We start from the raw sequence: 14,497 nt of genomic DNA on the forward strand, positions 1-14,497 counted from the left end.
TTGGAGAGAGTTCGTGACTCAGCCCCCAGCACGGACTGGGGTCCTCCTTCCGGAACCACTTGATGAAGTCTCCCAGAGCGGGTTGGCCCCCGTGCAGCCTCCTGCCCCCCGCCCCGGGGACCAGTGCGCGAGGATGGCTCTCCAGACGAACAAGCAAGCAGGCCCCCCACTATCTTTGAGGGTCAGGGACAGGGGTGAGGAGGCATGGGCCAGTCTGGGGCACGAAGTATGGGTCCCAAACCGTGTTCCCTACCCTCCCTCCCTGAGCTACTCAGCAGGTGGGTGGCTGGGCCTTTCTGGACCTCTGGTTCCTGTTCTGAGGGAGTAACATAATAATAATGATGATGATGATGATGACTGGACCTCTGGTTCCTGTTCTGAGGGAGTAACATAATAATGATGATGATGATGATGATGATAATAATAATAATAATAATAATAAAAAATACCTTCCCACTGAGGGATGCTCTTAGCCCAGAATCTAACGCCCGGGAGGTGTCCTTTCTGCCCCGAGACACTAACTCTGAACAGCATGAGGCATTTAGGTTAGACGTTTGGCTCCTGGGACAGGATTTGGAAGGTCATGACCTCCCGAGTGAAGCAGGGGTGTCCTGTGTGGAGACAGGGGAGGGCAGCGTGGCTCTAGTCCTCGGTGGAGGGGGACACTGGCTCCCCCATTCTTCTCCTGTCTGGGCCTCGGGGTCCCTGAGTATGAGATGGCCCAGATATTGTTCCCCAAGGATGTCAGTATAGGGAGGCCGCCCCAAGGAGCCCCCCAGCCTGGGCCTTGGCCAGAGTGGGGCTTGACCTAGATGAGGTCTTATCGGGGTTCGGGCCGCACTCTGGCCCAGCCCGCTGCTGCCTGGAGGAGGTGGTGGCTGGCCCGGCCCACAGCAGCCTTCACAGCACCTGCTGAGGGAGACGTTAGCAGTTGCCCCCAACCCCCCCCGCCCCCTCCCATGGCCGCCGGCACGCACAGACAAGGCACACGGGCGTGATTGTCACCCTTCCTACTGTATTTCTCAAGCGTACTTTCCTTACTTTAACTTTTGTAAGAAAACGTGAGTTTTCATTCTGATTTTGCCAGCCCTAAGAAGTTTTGTATTGCAACATTTGGCTTTTCTGTTAAGATGTAACTTACATAAGTACAGAGCTCTCGCGTGGACCTCCTGATGCGTTTTTGCGGTGTGGGCGTGCACGGAAGCGATTTCGCAGCTTGGGTTGGAGAACCCAGCAGGCTCCCCGGGGCCCCTCCCGGTCTGGGCCGCCGAGCTAAGGCTAGCTTCTGACGTGTGGAGCTTTTATGTTCTCCTGTCCGGCAGTGTGTGTGTGGGGGGTGTCACACGCGTTTTCACACACGTACACTGTTTGCCCTTTATCACTGCTGTCACCTCCTGCGCGTGACGACGCCAGCCGTGGTCTCCTGCTGACGGACACCTGAGTGGTGGTTCCCAGTGTGTGCTGGAGACACCTGTGCGCGCCCTTGGTGAACGCGAGCACTTGTTTCCTGGGGTGTCTAGACCCTGGACTGCATCTGATCCAGGAATGAACCCAATCATGGTATGTGCAGCGGCGGGTGTTGCCGGTGTACACGTTGGTCCTCCTGATGAACACAGCTGGTCCCTGATCCCCACAGGGACTGGCTCCTGGGGGCTCAGTGAATGGAGGTCCCCAGGGAGGGTTAATAATAGCCAAGGTTGATGACGTCTTCTCACTGGCCGGCATCATGGACTCCGCCCAGCAGCGCTATCGGGATTCCCACCTTGCGGATGTGGAAGCCGAGGCACAGAAAGGTTAAGAAACTTACCTAAGGTCTCACAGCCCGGTCGAGGCAGAGCCAGGGTTCCATCCAAGCCGGCTGGCACCAGTGCTCACATTCCCAGCCTCTGCCCTACAGGGCTGCCCGGTGGGTGACATGGTACCCGGCTAATGTCATGGCAAGGGTCTCACCCTCTTGGCCTCTTCTGCACCACCTGTCACCTGGTTGTGTTCATCTCGCCCCTAACCCCTGGGATCCCCTAGTCCTAGAGGCAGCCCTGGCCCCTTGGGACCTCTAGCAGGTAGGACGAGCCTCCTCTTGTCTCTTGGCAGCCCCTGCTGGTGACCTGTGCCCGGGGCCAGGAAACAGCAGGCAGTGCCTGCGACTTCGCACCTCTGGTGGGAGACCAGGGGCCCGTCCGCAGTCCCCGGGACAAGGCAGAAACCCCTTGTCCCGCAGGCTCCCTTCATGGGGCTGGCCCAGGCCGGGGCTGAGGACGTTTGCCCACTCCTCCTGCCGTCTTACCTTTGTCCCAAGGCCGAGAGGAGTCTGGAGCAGAACTTTCCATGGGAAAAGTCAGCGACTGAAGCCGGAGCGGCCAGCCTGGCGTCTCTGTGCTCAGGGCCACTCGGCACCTCCCTGCCAGCTCTCCCGGGGCACCTGGGTGGGCAGCTGCAGGACGAGAAGCCCCCCGGGGTGGGGGGTCTTGCTGCTTGGGGTGCCAGTCAATCAGGGTGTGGCCTGCGTTCGCCCTCCTCCCCCCTGCTGCTCCCCTCTCCGCCCCCTCCCCCCATGCCCCCTCCCTCTCCCCCACTTCCCCCCCATTCTTCCCCCCTCCTTGCCCCTCCTCGAGGTCACCAATTTCTAGTTACCACGCATTTTTGGCCCTTCCCTCTCTGGCAGATTCCCTAACGAGGATTCCCATAACTGCAGCCCCCGCCCCTCCAGGTGGAAGAAAGAGCGTGGCCAAGGCTGGGGTGGGCCAGGCCTTCTCAGGGAGGGCGGTGGGCAGACGCGCTGTGAACGAACCGACCCGCGGGCTGCAGGGGAGGGAAGGGCGGGGTGGTAGGACTCCGGCCGTGGAAGCTGTCCATCGACCCGGACTGAAGGAGTGAGTGACCTTGGAGGATTTTAAGCAAGAGAAGGAGTTAAAGCCGTGTTTAGAGACTAAGAAGTGGGCATAGTTTCCGGCTCTCGGCTCTGGTACTTGTTATGCACCTGCCATGGGCCTCTGCCTGCATTCTGGAAGCAGAGACCAGGCCCTGAGCCTGGCTGTGCAGCCCCAGGCACACGCCCTAGCCTCTCTCAGCTGCGGTCTGCACAGCTCTGCCACGAGGATGTTAGGAGAGAGGACTGAGCCCGGCAGAGGCCCGTGTGGTCCGCGGCTGGTGTTCAGAATGCGTGTATCTCATTACATGAGTGGATCAACCCCCACATTTTTTTTTTAAAGATTTTATTTATTTATTTGACAGACAGAGATCACAAGTAGGCAGAGAGGCAGGCAGAGAGAGAGAGAAAGGGAAGCAGGCTCCCTGCTGAGCAGAGAGCCCGATGCGGGGCTCAATCCCAGGACGCTGAGATCATGACCTGAGCCGAAGGCAGCGGCTTAACCCACTGAGCCACCCAGGCGCCCCTAAACCCCCACATTTTAAAGAAGACAATTGCAAAATGATTTTGAATCAGCAGCTGTATCTGAGTATTTGTGTTCCTGGCACAAAATACCGCGTGACTATCTTCCCTGATGTCTTCACCTCACCTCTGACCTGTGCTCTGGGTACTGGGGGCTGCCGGGGGCTCCTTTGCCCCCTGCTTCATTGGCTCCACACGTCCTGGGAAGCACACAAGTGGGGATCGGCTGGGCAAGGACACTCTTGTCCCCTCCTGCCGAGCCCACCGATGTCCAAGGGGGCAGAAGTCCTGTGCATAGAGAGACTTTTAAAAAATTGGGTTTGAAATTCACATAACATAAAATTCGCCACTTTAACCGTTGGAAAGTGTGTCGCGCAGCGGCGAATCGCACTCCTCATCGCCCCTTTTGGGCTCCATGACTCTGCCATCACGCCCGCCCAGCCGGCTCTCCCCGCGCCTCCTCCCTGCAGCCCCGGGCGGCCGCGGGCCACTTTCTGTCCTTCCCCTGACACTTTGTGCAAATGCTGGTGTACGGCGCGCAGTCTGGGTGTCTGTATGCCCAGCGTACTGGATTTCAGGTCCCTCCCTGGAGGGTCGATCGTTCGGATGGACCACGGTCTGTCTGCCCATTCATCCCCTGGTGGACATCTGGGTTCTTTCCTCCTTCTGGCTCTTGGGGACAGCAATGCTATGAACATCCACCTCTGTTGAACACCTGTCTTCACCTGTCTTCAGCTCTGGGCATAGACCAAGGAGTGGAATTGCTGGCCCCTATGATAATTCTACATTTCACTTTTTGAGGAACTTCCTGACGGTTGTCCACAGTGGCTGCCCCGTTTTGCATTCCTGCTGGTGACGCACGAGGGCTCCAATGGCGCCACTGCCAGCCGACACCTGGCACTTCCTGTTGTTCTTTTTAAAATTAATTATTTTAATTAATTAATTTATTAAATTTATTTTATTCTTTTAAATTGATTTTATTATTTATCAGTGAATAAATTTATTTGTCTATTAATTTTATTAATTAACTTAATTAATTGTTTTTATTAATGAATTTTATTAACATATGATGTATTATTTGCCCCAGGGGTACCTCATCAGGGTTACACACTTCACAGCACTCGCCATAGCACATACCCTCCCCAATGTCCCTCACCCAACCACCCTCTCCCGACCCCATCTTCCCCAAGCAACCCTCAGGCTTTCTGTTGTTCTGACCTCTTCACGGGAGGGCCGGTGCGAGGTGGCATCTTGCTGGTTTCGATTTGCGCTTCCCTTAGGAGTGCTATTCAGAGCCTTTTCACTTCCTGGTTGGCCATTTATCGCTCTTGGGAGAAATAGCTCTTCAAGTCCTTGGGCCATTTTAATTTTTAAAAAATTTCTTTATTATTTTTTAAAATTTTAAAACTTTAAATTTTTTAAAAGATTTTATTTATTTATTTGACAGACAGAGATCACAAGTAGGCAGAGAGGCAGGCAGAGAGAGAGAGGAGGAAGCAGGCTCCCTGCTGAGCAGAGAGCCTGATGCGGGGCTCGATCCCAGGACCCTGGGATCGCGACCTGAGCCAAAGGCAGAGGCTTTAACACGCTGAGCCCCCCAGGTGCCCCCCTTGGGCCGTCTTTAAGCTGGGTTGTCTTTCGTTACCATCATTTTTGAATATTTACTCACTCAGTCACTTGTTCAGCCAGACCGCACTCATGGGCACCTACGGGATCAGTCCCAGGAACCCCACCTTTAGCCGGGACCTGGCCCTGTGCTCAGGGGCTTGTGGTCTGCTGGGAAGGCTGTGGAAAGAGCCACAGTGAGAGCCCACGGCTGAGGCTGGTACTCGAGAGACAAGTGCCCACTGTGTGTTTCCTCGGATGCCTGGGGGCCAAGGCGTCTGAGCTCAGGGGACTTGTGCTCGGGCACAGGCAGGTAGACTTTGCCTGACAGAAAAAGGGAGAAGGAAGGCATCCCAGGAAGAGGGACCAGCGCAAGCAAAGATGGTGGGGTGGTAGGAGCCAGATCCTGGAGGCCTCCGATTCCACGCCAAGGCACCTGGGGAGCTATGGATGGGCTTTGAGCAGGGGGTGACACGGTCAGACCTGGGTCCTGGCAAGAGGGCTGGGGGGTCTGCTTGGAGGCGGGAGACCAGGGCTGCGATGATCTGTTTCGGCCCCCAGGGTCCATCCTCAGCCCACTGAGGTCCCCCTGTTCAGAACCCGTTTGTCCAAGCTCCCACCCCCAGCAGGGTTCTTGTCCCAGGCAGTGGGGGGGTCTGCAGCCTGGAGATGGCTGGAAGAATTTGGGAATGTGAAGCTTTCAGTGTCCGGGATCCCAAGCGGGCTCCGTCCCGAGGCCTGGAGGCTGGTTCCCATCCATCTCAGTTCCCCGGGTCGGTTTTCGGAGCATCTACAATTACTTTGGGCTGAATTCCCCAGATTCCAGCCCGCTCCCAGCCCAGCCCGCCCAGATGCTCTTCCTCCGCGCCAGCCTCGGGCATTTCTGCCCATTGTGCCCGTGGGAGACCCAGGGGGGTCTTGGCCAGATTAGTGAGTGGGGCGGGCGGGCCGTGGGGATTGAGTGTCGCAGGGGGGCCCGGCCTGAGGCACGTGCTGTGTGCTCACGTCACACGGGGACTTTCCCAGCTGGCTGTGGGTGCTTGGCTGCCCTGGAAAAACACGGGCTTGTTTCTCTCCGGCCAATGGGCAGGAGCAGGGAGCGCAGGGCGCCGGGAGGCCAGGGCACGGACGTCGGCTTTGGGGAGCCCCTGGCCGTCTCCCTCATTCCCACACTTTGTCCCTCACTAAGCCAGTCTGGTCTCTGGTTTGGAAGCCAGGTGGCACTCTGAAACTCAGCTGTTGCCCGTAGGTCTGCCCAAACCAGCCCCCAACTCCTTCCCGCTTGCTGTCCTCCCCCGCCCCCGCCCCCGCCCCCGGGCGCTCAGAAACAAATAAGGGGTTCTGCTCAGGAGGACAGTTTGGTGGGTCCTCAAAAGCCGACCATATGACCCAGCAATTCCACTCCTCGGAATATGCCCCCCCCAAACTGAAAACAGGGACTCAAACAACACCTTACACGCCCGTGTTCGTAGCAGCACCATTTCCAAGGGCCCAGAGCCGCCCAGCGGCCGCTAGCTGGTGCGTGGATACACACAAGAGGGTCGCTGCTCACGATGGAATATTACTCAGCCCCAGAAGGGATGGAAGCACGGACACCTGCCACAGTGGGGCTGAACCCGGGAAACATGATGCCAAGTGAGAGCAGCCAGACACGGAAGGGCACAGATTATGTGACCTCATCTCTCCGAAAAGTCTAGAATCGCAGGTTCATGGTTGCAGGGCCTGGGCGAGGGAAGGGGATAAGGAGTGTCTGCTGAGGGGCATGGTGTTTCATTTTGGGGTGAGGAAAATATGTTGGAACGTGACTGAGTGCTGCAGACCCGAACCCTTTAAAATGGTTACCTGTACAGGAGGGGAATGTCCTCTCCGAAAAGAAACACACCAGGAACACCTCATGTGAACAGCGGGAGCCTGGCAAGTGCCCTCCAGTGTCCAGAGGGCTCCAGATTAGTGACATGGCGCCCCCAGGGGGCCACTCTGAGGATACAATGTTGCAAAGAGGACCCTGCCCAGCCCAGCACATACTAGGTGCTCAATTCACATCCGCCCCTAGTTCCTCCCGAGTCTACGCAGTCATCCAGAAACGAGTGAATGCCAACAGCAGCCGTCCCCGTGGATGCAGCCTTTCTCCCTGCAGCTGTCTGGTCTGAGCCTATGTGGTAGTAGTGGTGCTGGGCTGGGGGGGCAGATGTGTTACACTCCCATTTCACGGATGTGAATACTGAGGCTCAGAGAGGCAGAGCGCCTTCCCAAGATTACAGATGGGTTGCAAGGGGAGTTAGGACCCTGTGGGTTTGGCTCCCAGCAGGACCAGCCAGCTCAGCAGTCCTGCCTGGGCCAGGAGCTGTTAGTGTTGGGGAAGCCCAGTGGTCAGGCGTTGGGGGTGTACTCTCGGGGGTGGCTGGGCGAATCCTAGGCGTGAAGTCCTCTGACCCGAAGTCTGTGTGTCTGACTCAGAGGCATGGGGAGCTGGGGTTCTTGCATTCTGTGGGACTGTTGACTCCCGGGACTTGTGACCCACGGCTCTGGCCGTGCGGAGGCTGAGAAGGTAGGCACGAGCACCTTTGCAGGCTGGGATCACGTGTTTTGGTCCAGGGGAGATGGATTCTCTAGGACAGGGATCTGTGTTTTGTTCCCTGGTGGCAGAGCTTAGCATGTAGGGCGCCTAGAGTCCACCAGCTGACCGAGAGACTGAGCGAGGCAGGACGGCAGGCAGAGGGCGAGGTGCCCCGCACCACCACTCACCTCCCCGTGTCCTCTCCCCTCTCCGCAGAGCGCTGTCGTCCGTTGTGGCCCTGGGAGCCAACATCATCTGCAACAAGATCCCTGGCTTGGCCCCGCGGCAGCGCGCCATCTGCCAGAGCCGGCCCGATGCCATCATCGTGATTGGGGAGGGGGCGCAGATGGGCATCAACGAGTGCCAGTACCAGTTCCGCTTCGGACGCTGGAACTGCTCCGCCCTCGGCGAGAAAACCGTCTTCGGGCAAGAGCTCCGTGTAGGTAAGGGCGCCTCAGGGCTTGCAGGGACCCAGCCACGGTCGGGGCTCCGGGGGCCAGGCACTAGCCCCCCACCCCTCAGGAAGCTGCGGGGGGCTGCCCACCCTCCCTGGGCTGCACGAGCCCCAGTGTCTCTACAAGCCTGGCCTGGAGGGGGCAGCACCCCAGGGAGACCCCACTTGTGTGAGTGGCCGAGGGGTGTCTTGCCGGGCCGTGGGGCTGGAGGACGTGGCACTTTGGCAAGGCTGTGAGCCCCTGGGCGGCCAGCGGGTAGCGCAGTGTGGCGGTTAGAGACGCAGGGCTCGGCGGCTGTGTGGAAGGAGGCATGCCGCATGGTCTCTCCCTGCCTTCGTCTGTCTTCGTCTGTGTCCTGCAGGGGGGTTGGGGGTGTGGGGGCTGGAGGCGACTGGTGCCCTTTATGGGGAAGTGTTCCAGGCAGAGGGAGCTCGCAAGCAGAGACGCGTGGGATGCTGTGCGCACACGTGTGCAAGCGCCGAGGAATCCGACAGGCTGGCGGGCAGGGCGGGGGGCAGGGGGTGCAGGGGGAGTGGGGCTGGGGAGGGGCCTGGGCCTCCGATGCTCTGGGCAGTGGCAGCTACTGCAGGGCGCCAAGCAGGGGTGGCCAGAGGTCTGCTGGCCGTGTCCCAGTGTGCCGTGCCCTGCTCCTAGATCACATGCGCCACCTCTGTGTCCTCACACAGCCCCCACGGAGGCTCCCCGGTGCCCATTTTACAGGGAAGGGGACTGAGGCCTAGTTGGGAAGAGCTCAGAGGGCAAAGTGGGACTTGCAGAGCCTCACCTCGATTGGAACTCAGCTCCATGACCCTGGGCATGGCCCTTGGGGCCACTCAGGGCCTCGGAGTCCTCAGCCGTAACATGAGCTCCGAGCGAGTGGGCCGTCACCTGGGCCCCCAGGGCCTCTCCCGGGCTTCTCCCAGGCCTACACACAGTAGGTTCGAGAGAAACTGCCTTTGAGCTGGTGGGGGTGGGAGGAGAGGCGACCTGCCCTTCCAGGAGGGTCAGACGGGGGCGCAATCACTTGGAGGCACCGTGCCAGGCTTGCGGGGTGCCCTGCGATTTCAGACCCCCACCTGCAGGCAGAGCACGTCCTTCCGGTCCCAGTGGGCCAAGGAGCCACAGCTGCTGGGACCCAGGCCAGAGCCAAGCTCTGCGGGGCTTGGAACGCCTGGCATAGGGCTGGGGTGGCGCAGGGGAAAGCCCCTGAGGCCCCTTTGTGGTGAGCAGCCTGTGGGTGGCACCTGGCAGAGGCGGGAGGGTGGCCCCACCCCCTCCCGGGGGCCCCACCACCCAAGTGCAGCTCCCTCCCTGCAGGTGCCCGCAGGGGAGGGCGGGGCTCCCTGCTCCATCCTCTGCAGGGGGGAGGGAGTCCACACCGGTGCCTGGTGCCTGCTCTCTGCCTGCTCCCTGCCTGCTCCCTGCCAGGGGTCCGCTTGCCTCCCTGGCCCCTCGATCCCGAGACTCTGGGCTCTGAGGCCACTGCGAGCAACCCCACAGCGCCGCTGAGTCAGGAGGTCACCTGCGGCTGCAGGTTCACGCATGACGGACTGGGGCTCCGATCCCGGTCCACATCTCCCACCGCGTGGGTTAACCTGCTTCTTCACCATGCGGAGAGACGCGCAGTGGACATGGTCCTGTGGCTGGGCAGGGTGGTGGGCGCTTGGACTTGCAAGAGACAAAGGCAGTGAGGGAACTGTGGCCACTCAGAGACCCTTCTCAGGGTAGGGTCCCAGGCAGGGGGAGGCTCACATGTGGTCCACAATAAATGCCAATAAAAAGGCCAAGTGGAGAGGTTTTGGCCCCAGCCCATGACCCGTGCCGCACCCCCTGCCCCATAGTGGACACTACCAGTGCCCACCCTCATTACCTTTACTGGCCGGGATCATGGCTAACAGCTCCCAGCTGTTCCTTCTTGGAGACCAGTCCTGGGCTCAGCAGGAGCCCAGGAAGGTCTGCAGCTTGGCCTCGAAGGGAGGGTTGGCTGCAGCCACAGACAGACTGACTCAGGGGTGGCTAAATTCTGCCCTTGCCTGGATGGGGGCGCCCTGCTCTTCATGGCTTGGGCTTCCCTTGGGAATACGCATCTCGGGGCACCTCCTCTCCCTTTCAGAGGCAGTTTTCGGCCGCGCTCTCTGCTCCCAATATGTGCCCTCCATCCCACACCTTCTAGTTCCCGCCACCCCTGTCCAGGCTGTTAATGACCTCCGTGTGGGCGACTGCGCCCCTCTGCCGTATCTGGGCTCCAGCTCACCGGGGCTTCCTCTTGTCACTCCGGCTGTGTCTCCTGAGCCCTGAGCCCGGCCCCAGTCATTTCTCCCCTGCGGCCAAGACCAGTGTGGCTGCTCCCTGGGGAGCACTCAGTAAGCGTCACCCGAGGGGACCTCTGGCTCAACAGGCTCAGCCTCTTGTTGCTTAAATCTGCCATCCTTGCCTCCCCCTTGACCTAAGCACCTGTTGCCTCAGCAGAAACCTGCGTTTCCCTGCCCACCCTCCACCCTGCCCCACAGCCCCTGCAGGGCCTGCCTCTCTGTCCCTCCCCAGGCAGCTGTCCATGCCTCCTCCTGCCCCCCCTCCAGTCCTGGTCATGCCATGTCACTCCCTTCCTCCAAAACCTGCAGTAGCTCCCTAGTACCCCAGGATAAAGGTAACCCCTTCACCCAGAGTCTGGGTGATCCCTGTCACGCCTCACCCCCAGCTCCCTTCATCCCTTCTGGACACCAGAGCGTCTCCCTGGCTGACTTCCTCCTCTCCCCAGAGCATGCCAACCCTTGGCTCCTCGGTGGCTTTGCCCCCGCTGCCCGCAGCCCTGGGCGGCCCGTCCCCTCGGCTCTGCTTGTTCACAGCTCGTTTCCCCGGAGAAGGCTCTTCCCCCCTCCCTGACTCTTCCTGTCCACAGCCAGGCCAGGCACATTCGGAAGCTTCGTCCTCCAAGTCCCTCAGCCCCGGGCCGGCTCAGCCCCGGCCTCAGCTCTTCCTTCACCCTGCCCCTCGGGGTGGGAGGGGTGGGCTCCCTACCACCTGGCCCGAGGCCTCCTGCCCTGCCGAAGCCCTCCCTGGCTCCAGGCCGGCCCCTGTGAGGGAAGGCCCGGCTCCCGTTTTAGCCAGGAGGGCTCTGGCTTCGGGGGTCCTGCGGGCGCCGTGACGGGGGTCCGAGCGGGCACCTGTCCCTCCCAGGACTCAGCTGCTGGGAGTCACGAGCAGGAAGTGGGGCCGAGTGGCACAGCCCGCCCCTGTCAGAGGCATGAGGCCGCCCCGGGCACGAGACGGGAGACGGGCCATGAGCTGGCAGGCAGCCGGGGGCACTCGTGGGAGCAGCCGCTCAGGCGGTGCTGATTAATGATTGGCCCCAAGTGGGGGGATGGCCTGGGTAGGCAGGAGGGCCCCCTTCAGGCTTTGCCTGTGACCTTGGGCCATACCTCAATCTTGAGAGCCGAAGGGAAAGCCCTCAATGGGCAAATGAACCCCTGTGCAAGGTTCCAGTCCCTTTTCCAGCAGCTGGTACTATTCTTTGTATAGCAAAGGGGAGCTCACTCTGCCACACGAGAGAGATCTTCCTAATGTTGCTGCACTGGCTTTGCCCTGAGGCGCACCCCCACCCCCCAGGAGCCACTTGTTCTGCTCCCTTCAGGGAGTCAAGACCCACACACAGTGTCACCTCATGTCTGGCGGCAACCCCCCACCCCGGCAACAAGAGGCCCCCCCAGGCCTATTTCCTGGCTTAGCGAGGATGCCTGTGACCAGGCCCCTCCGGATCCGGCTCTTCTGTTAGCTGGCAGTGAGCATGGGGAGGGGGTGACCGTGTCCCCAGCTCTTCCGCCCTGGGGTAGGGGCGCGACACAAGAGCCGGGTGGTAAACTTGTTTCCCAGGGATGCTTGTTAGACACTTGGGCCCCCAGGGACCCAGAACAAGGCAGAGCATCTCTTACAGGCACAGTCATTGGGTTGGGACTGTCTACTGGGGCTTCCCTGACGGGGTGATGCATGAGATGGGACCCAAGGGAGAATCCGAGTGACCCAGCCCGGCCTAGGGTGAGTGTAAGGAAGTGGGTTCCAGGCAGAGGGGACAAGTGCCAAGGCCCAGAGGCCAGAAAGTGGCTGGTATTTTCTAGGAACTGCGGAAGGGTGACCCAGGGAGCTGGGAGCTGGGAGTCCGGTGGAGGGGCAGAGCTGGGGCTCAGGGACCCTGAGGACACCACAGAAGGCAAGGGAGGTTCTGAGCAGGAGAGGGACTTCTCTCGAACACTGGTACCCTCCAGCCACTGCCCTACCCCCGCCTGAGCCCCGAGCCCCGTGGGACCCACTGGCAGTGGACAGGGGGGCTGCGGCTCCAGCTCTCACCCGCACCCCCCGCTACCAGGGAACGCTGAGTCCCGCCCATCATGTGCAGCCTCAGACATGACCAGGCATAGGGGCCACCCCTAATCCCGGCTCACGTGGCTGCCCGGGGCTGGCGGCTGGCTCTGCGGCAGGGGCTCAGCAAAGGCCATCAGGTCCTGGACAGTCCGAGGGGGCAGAGTGACTTACCTCTGAGTATCTGAGAGATGAGGGTCTCGAGACTTCCAAATCAGCCACGGGCAGGATCCTTGGAGAAGGCGGCCGACCCTGTGCCCCGGCGCCTTGCCTGCGGTTTTGCTGTCCGGGGCCCAAGGGAGGCGTGACATGGGTTTCCGGGAGGGACGAGGGCTCTGGCCACTGTTGGCCGATGTGCACACATGGACAAGTGCCCTAAGTGTCAGGTACACGACAGATTTTGGAAAACTTCCAAAGGAAAAGAGCAAGTAAATACCCCTTTGCTGACCTTTATGACAGTCCCGCGTTGGCGTGGTGATGTCTGGATGCAGGCTAATGACACGAGCTTACCAAGTCCCCCTGCTTATTCTCACTCTCCTTAAGTGACATGTGGGGCTCACGTGGGACTTCTGCTGGGTGGCGCCGTTCTCAGGGGCGCGGCCTGGGCAGGGCCGGTGCAGACACTTGTACCCAGATCCAACTGTCTCCACTCTGGAGCGATGGTGCTCCGGCTCGGGGCGCAGCAGATGGGGAGGGGACCGAGAGTCACTCGCTGGCTGCTTCCTGGGGCAGGGCAGGAGTGGGAGGGTGAGGGCCTGCATGCATGGAGCGCCTGCTGTATGTCAGTCCAGGGGGGCCAGGAGGCAGAGTGAAGGCCACCCCGGGAGTGAGAGCAGGGAGAGCCAGCGAACCAGCTGCCCTGGGCCCCCACTGTGTACCTTGGGCACAGGCTCGCGCTCTCTCTGTCTGTGTACCCACCCATACCAGGGGCTGAGGCTGGGGCCAGGACTCAGCTGGAACTTGGGGTCTGTCGTCAGGGTGGGGGCAGCTACGAAGGCCCTCCACTTCCTCTGCGCCCACTCTGGGGTTCTGCCCAAGGCTCTCACGGACAAGGGGTCCAGGGCTCCGGGCTCCGGGCTCCAGGCTCTGGTCTACGGAGGCAGGACACAGATCACAGGGTGGGCAAGCCTCACCTTTGGCCTTTGAGGGTCAAGGCCTGGCTGGACCTCGGCTGTTCTCCAAGCCTGACTCCTTCGGTGTTGAGAGAATCGCTTCTGTTCTGCATGCAGCCCCTCCAAGGCCACTGCGGGTGGGCCCTTCCTCCGGCTCGTCCCAGCTCTACTGTCCACACATCAGAGACGTTGAGACGGAGGATCATGACCCACCCAAGGTCATGGAGCGCTAGGGCCTCAAGGGTTGAACCTGGCAGGCCAGCCCCATGTCCCAGCAGAACTCCTGGCTCCAGGGGCCAGGATAGACTCAGGGAGGAAGGGGTTCTGATGCCACCGTGTCCCCACACAGCTGCAGTCATATGCCACAGCTGGGACGAGGCACCGTTCATAAGCGCAGGCTGTCCGAGGCTGACCTCCCTGCTGGATGGTCACAAGAGGGGCTGCCGGAAGCCAGGGTGCACCAGGGACCTTCCCAGCCCCCACCCCCAGAGCTCCAGGGAAGGGTGCCAGCTCCTGGAAGCCCATCCCAGCTTGGGACACAGATCCCGAGGCTCTGGCTCGGGGGGGTCCCTCGCAATGTGGCCCTAAGCCAGGCTCTGCCCCCTCTGGGCCTGGGGACCCCCATGCCCAGCTGGAGCGCGGCGCACGTCAAGGGTGGCTGCGTGGCACGTGAGGGCATCCCTGGGTCAGAACAAAGGCCTCGGGCGCTCAGGCGCTGCCGGCGTGTTCGGACCTGGTGTGTGCTTTTTCCAGGGCTCTGTTTGTGACAGGAGCAGGCAGAGCTTAGTGTGTAGACCATGACTAAACCACAGGTGAGCTGGGGTGGGGGCCTGGGGCCCGGGGCTCTGGGCGCCATCCTTCAGTTGCACAAACAGGGATTTGGGAAGTTGCTGGGCTTGGACGTGTCTCTGGGGCCGCTGAATCTCCATTGTCCCCTGCCTTGTGCTGGGGTCCCCGAGCCTGAACCCCATGTGTGCAGTGGGAGTTGTGAGCCTGGGGCCGGTGGCTGAGCCCTGTCTGTGGCCAA

At 60.8% G+C, this 14,497-nt stretch overlaps 1 protein-coding gene across 2 annotated transcripts in view; it reads left to right on the forward strand.

The window, feature by feature from the left end:
• Positions 1-14,497, forward strand: part of WNT7B (Wnt family member 7B) — a 48,186-nt gene that overhangs the window by 17,290 nt on the left and 16,399 nt on the right. For both annotated transcript variants that reach the window (XM_032345925.1, XM_032345924.1), the window contains exon 2: positions 7,767-7,993. In XM_032345925.1, the coding sequence (XP_032201816.1) occupies positions 7,767-7,993 (227 nt within the window). The remainder of the gene's footprint in view (positions 1-7,766; positions 7,994-14,497) is intronic.

This window comes from Mustela erminea, chromosome 6 (assembly GCF_009829155.1).
Source record: "Mustela erminea isolate mMusErm1 chromosome 6, mMusErm1.Pri, whole genome shotgun sequence".
Classification (NCBI taxonomy): domain Eukaryota; kingdom Metazoa; phylum Chordata; class Mammalia; order Carnivora; family Mustelidae; genus Mustela; species Mustela erminea.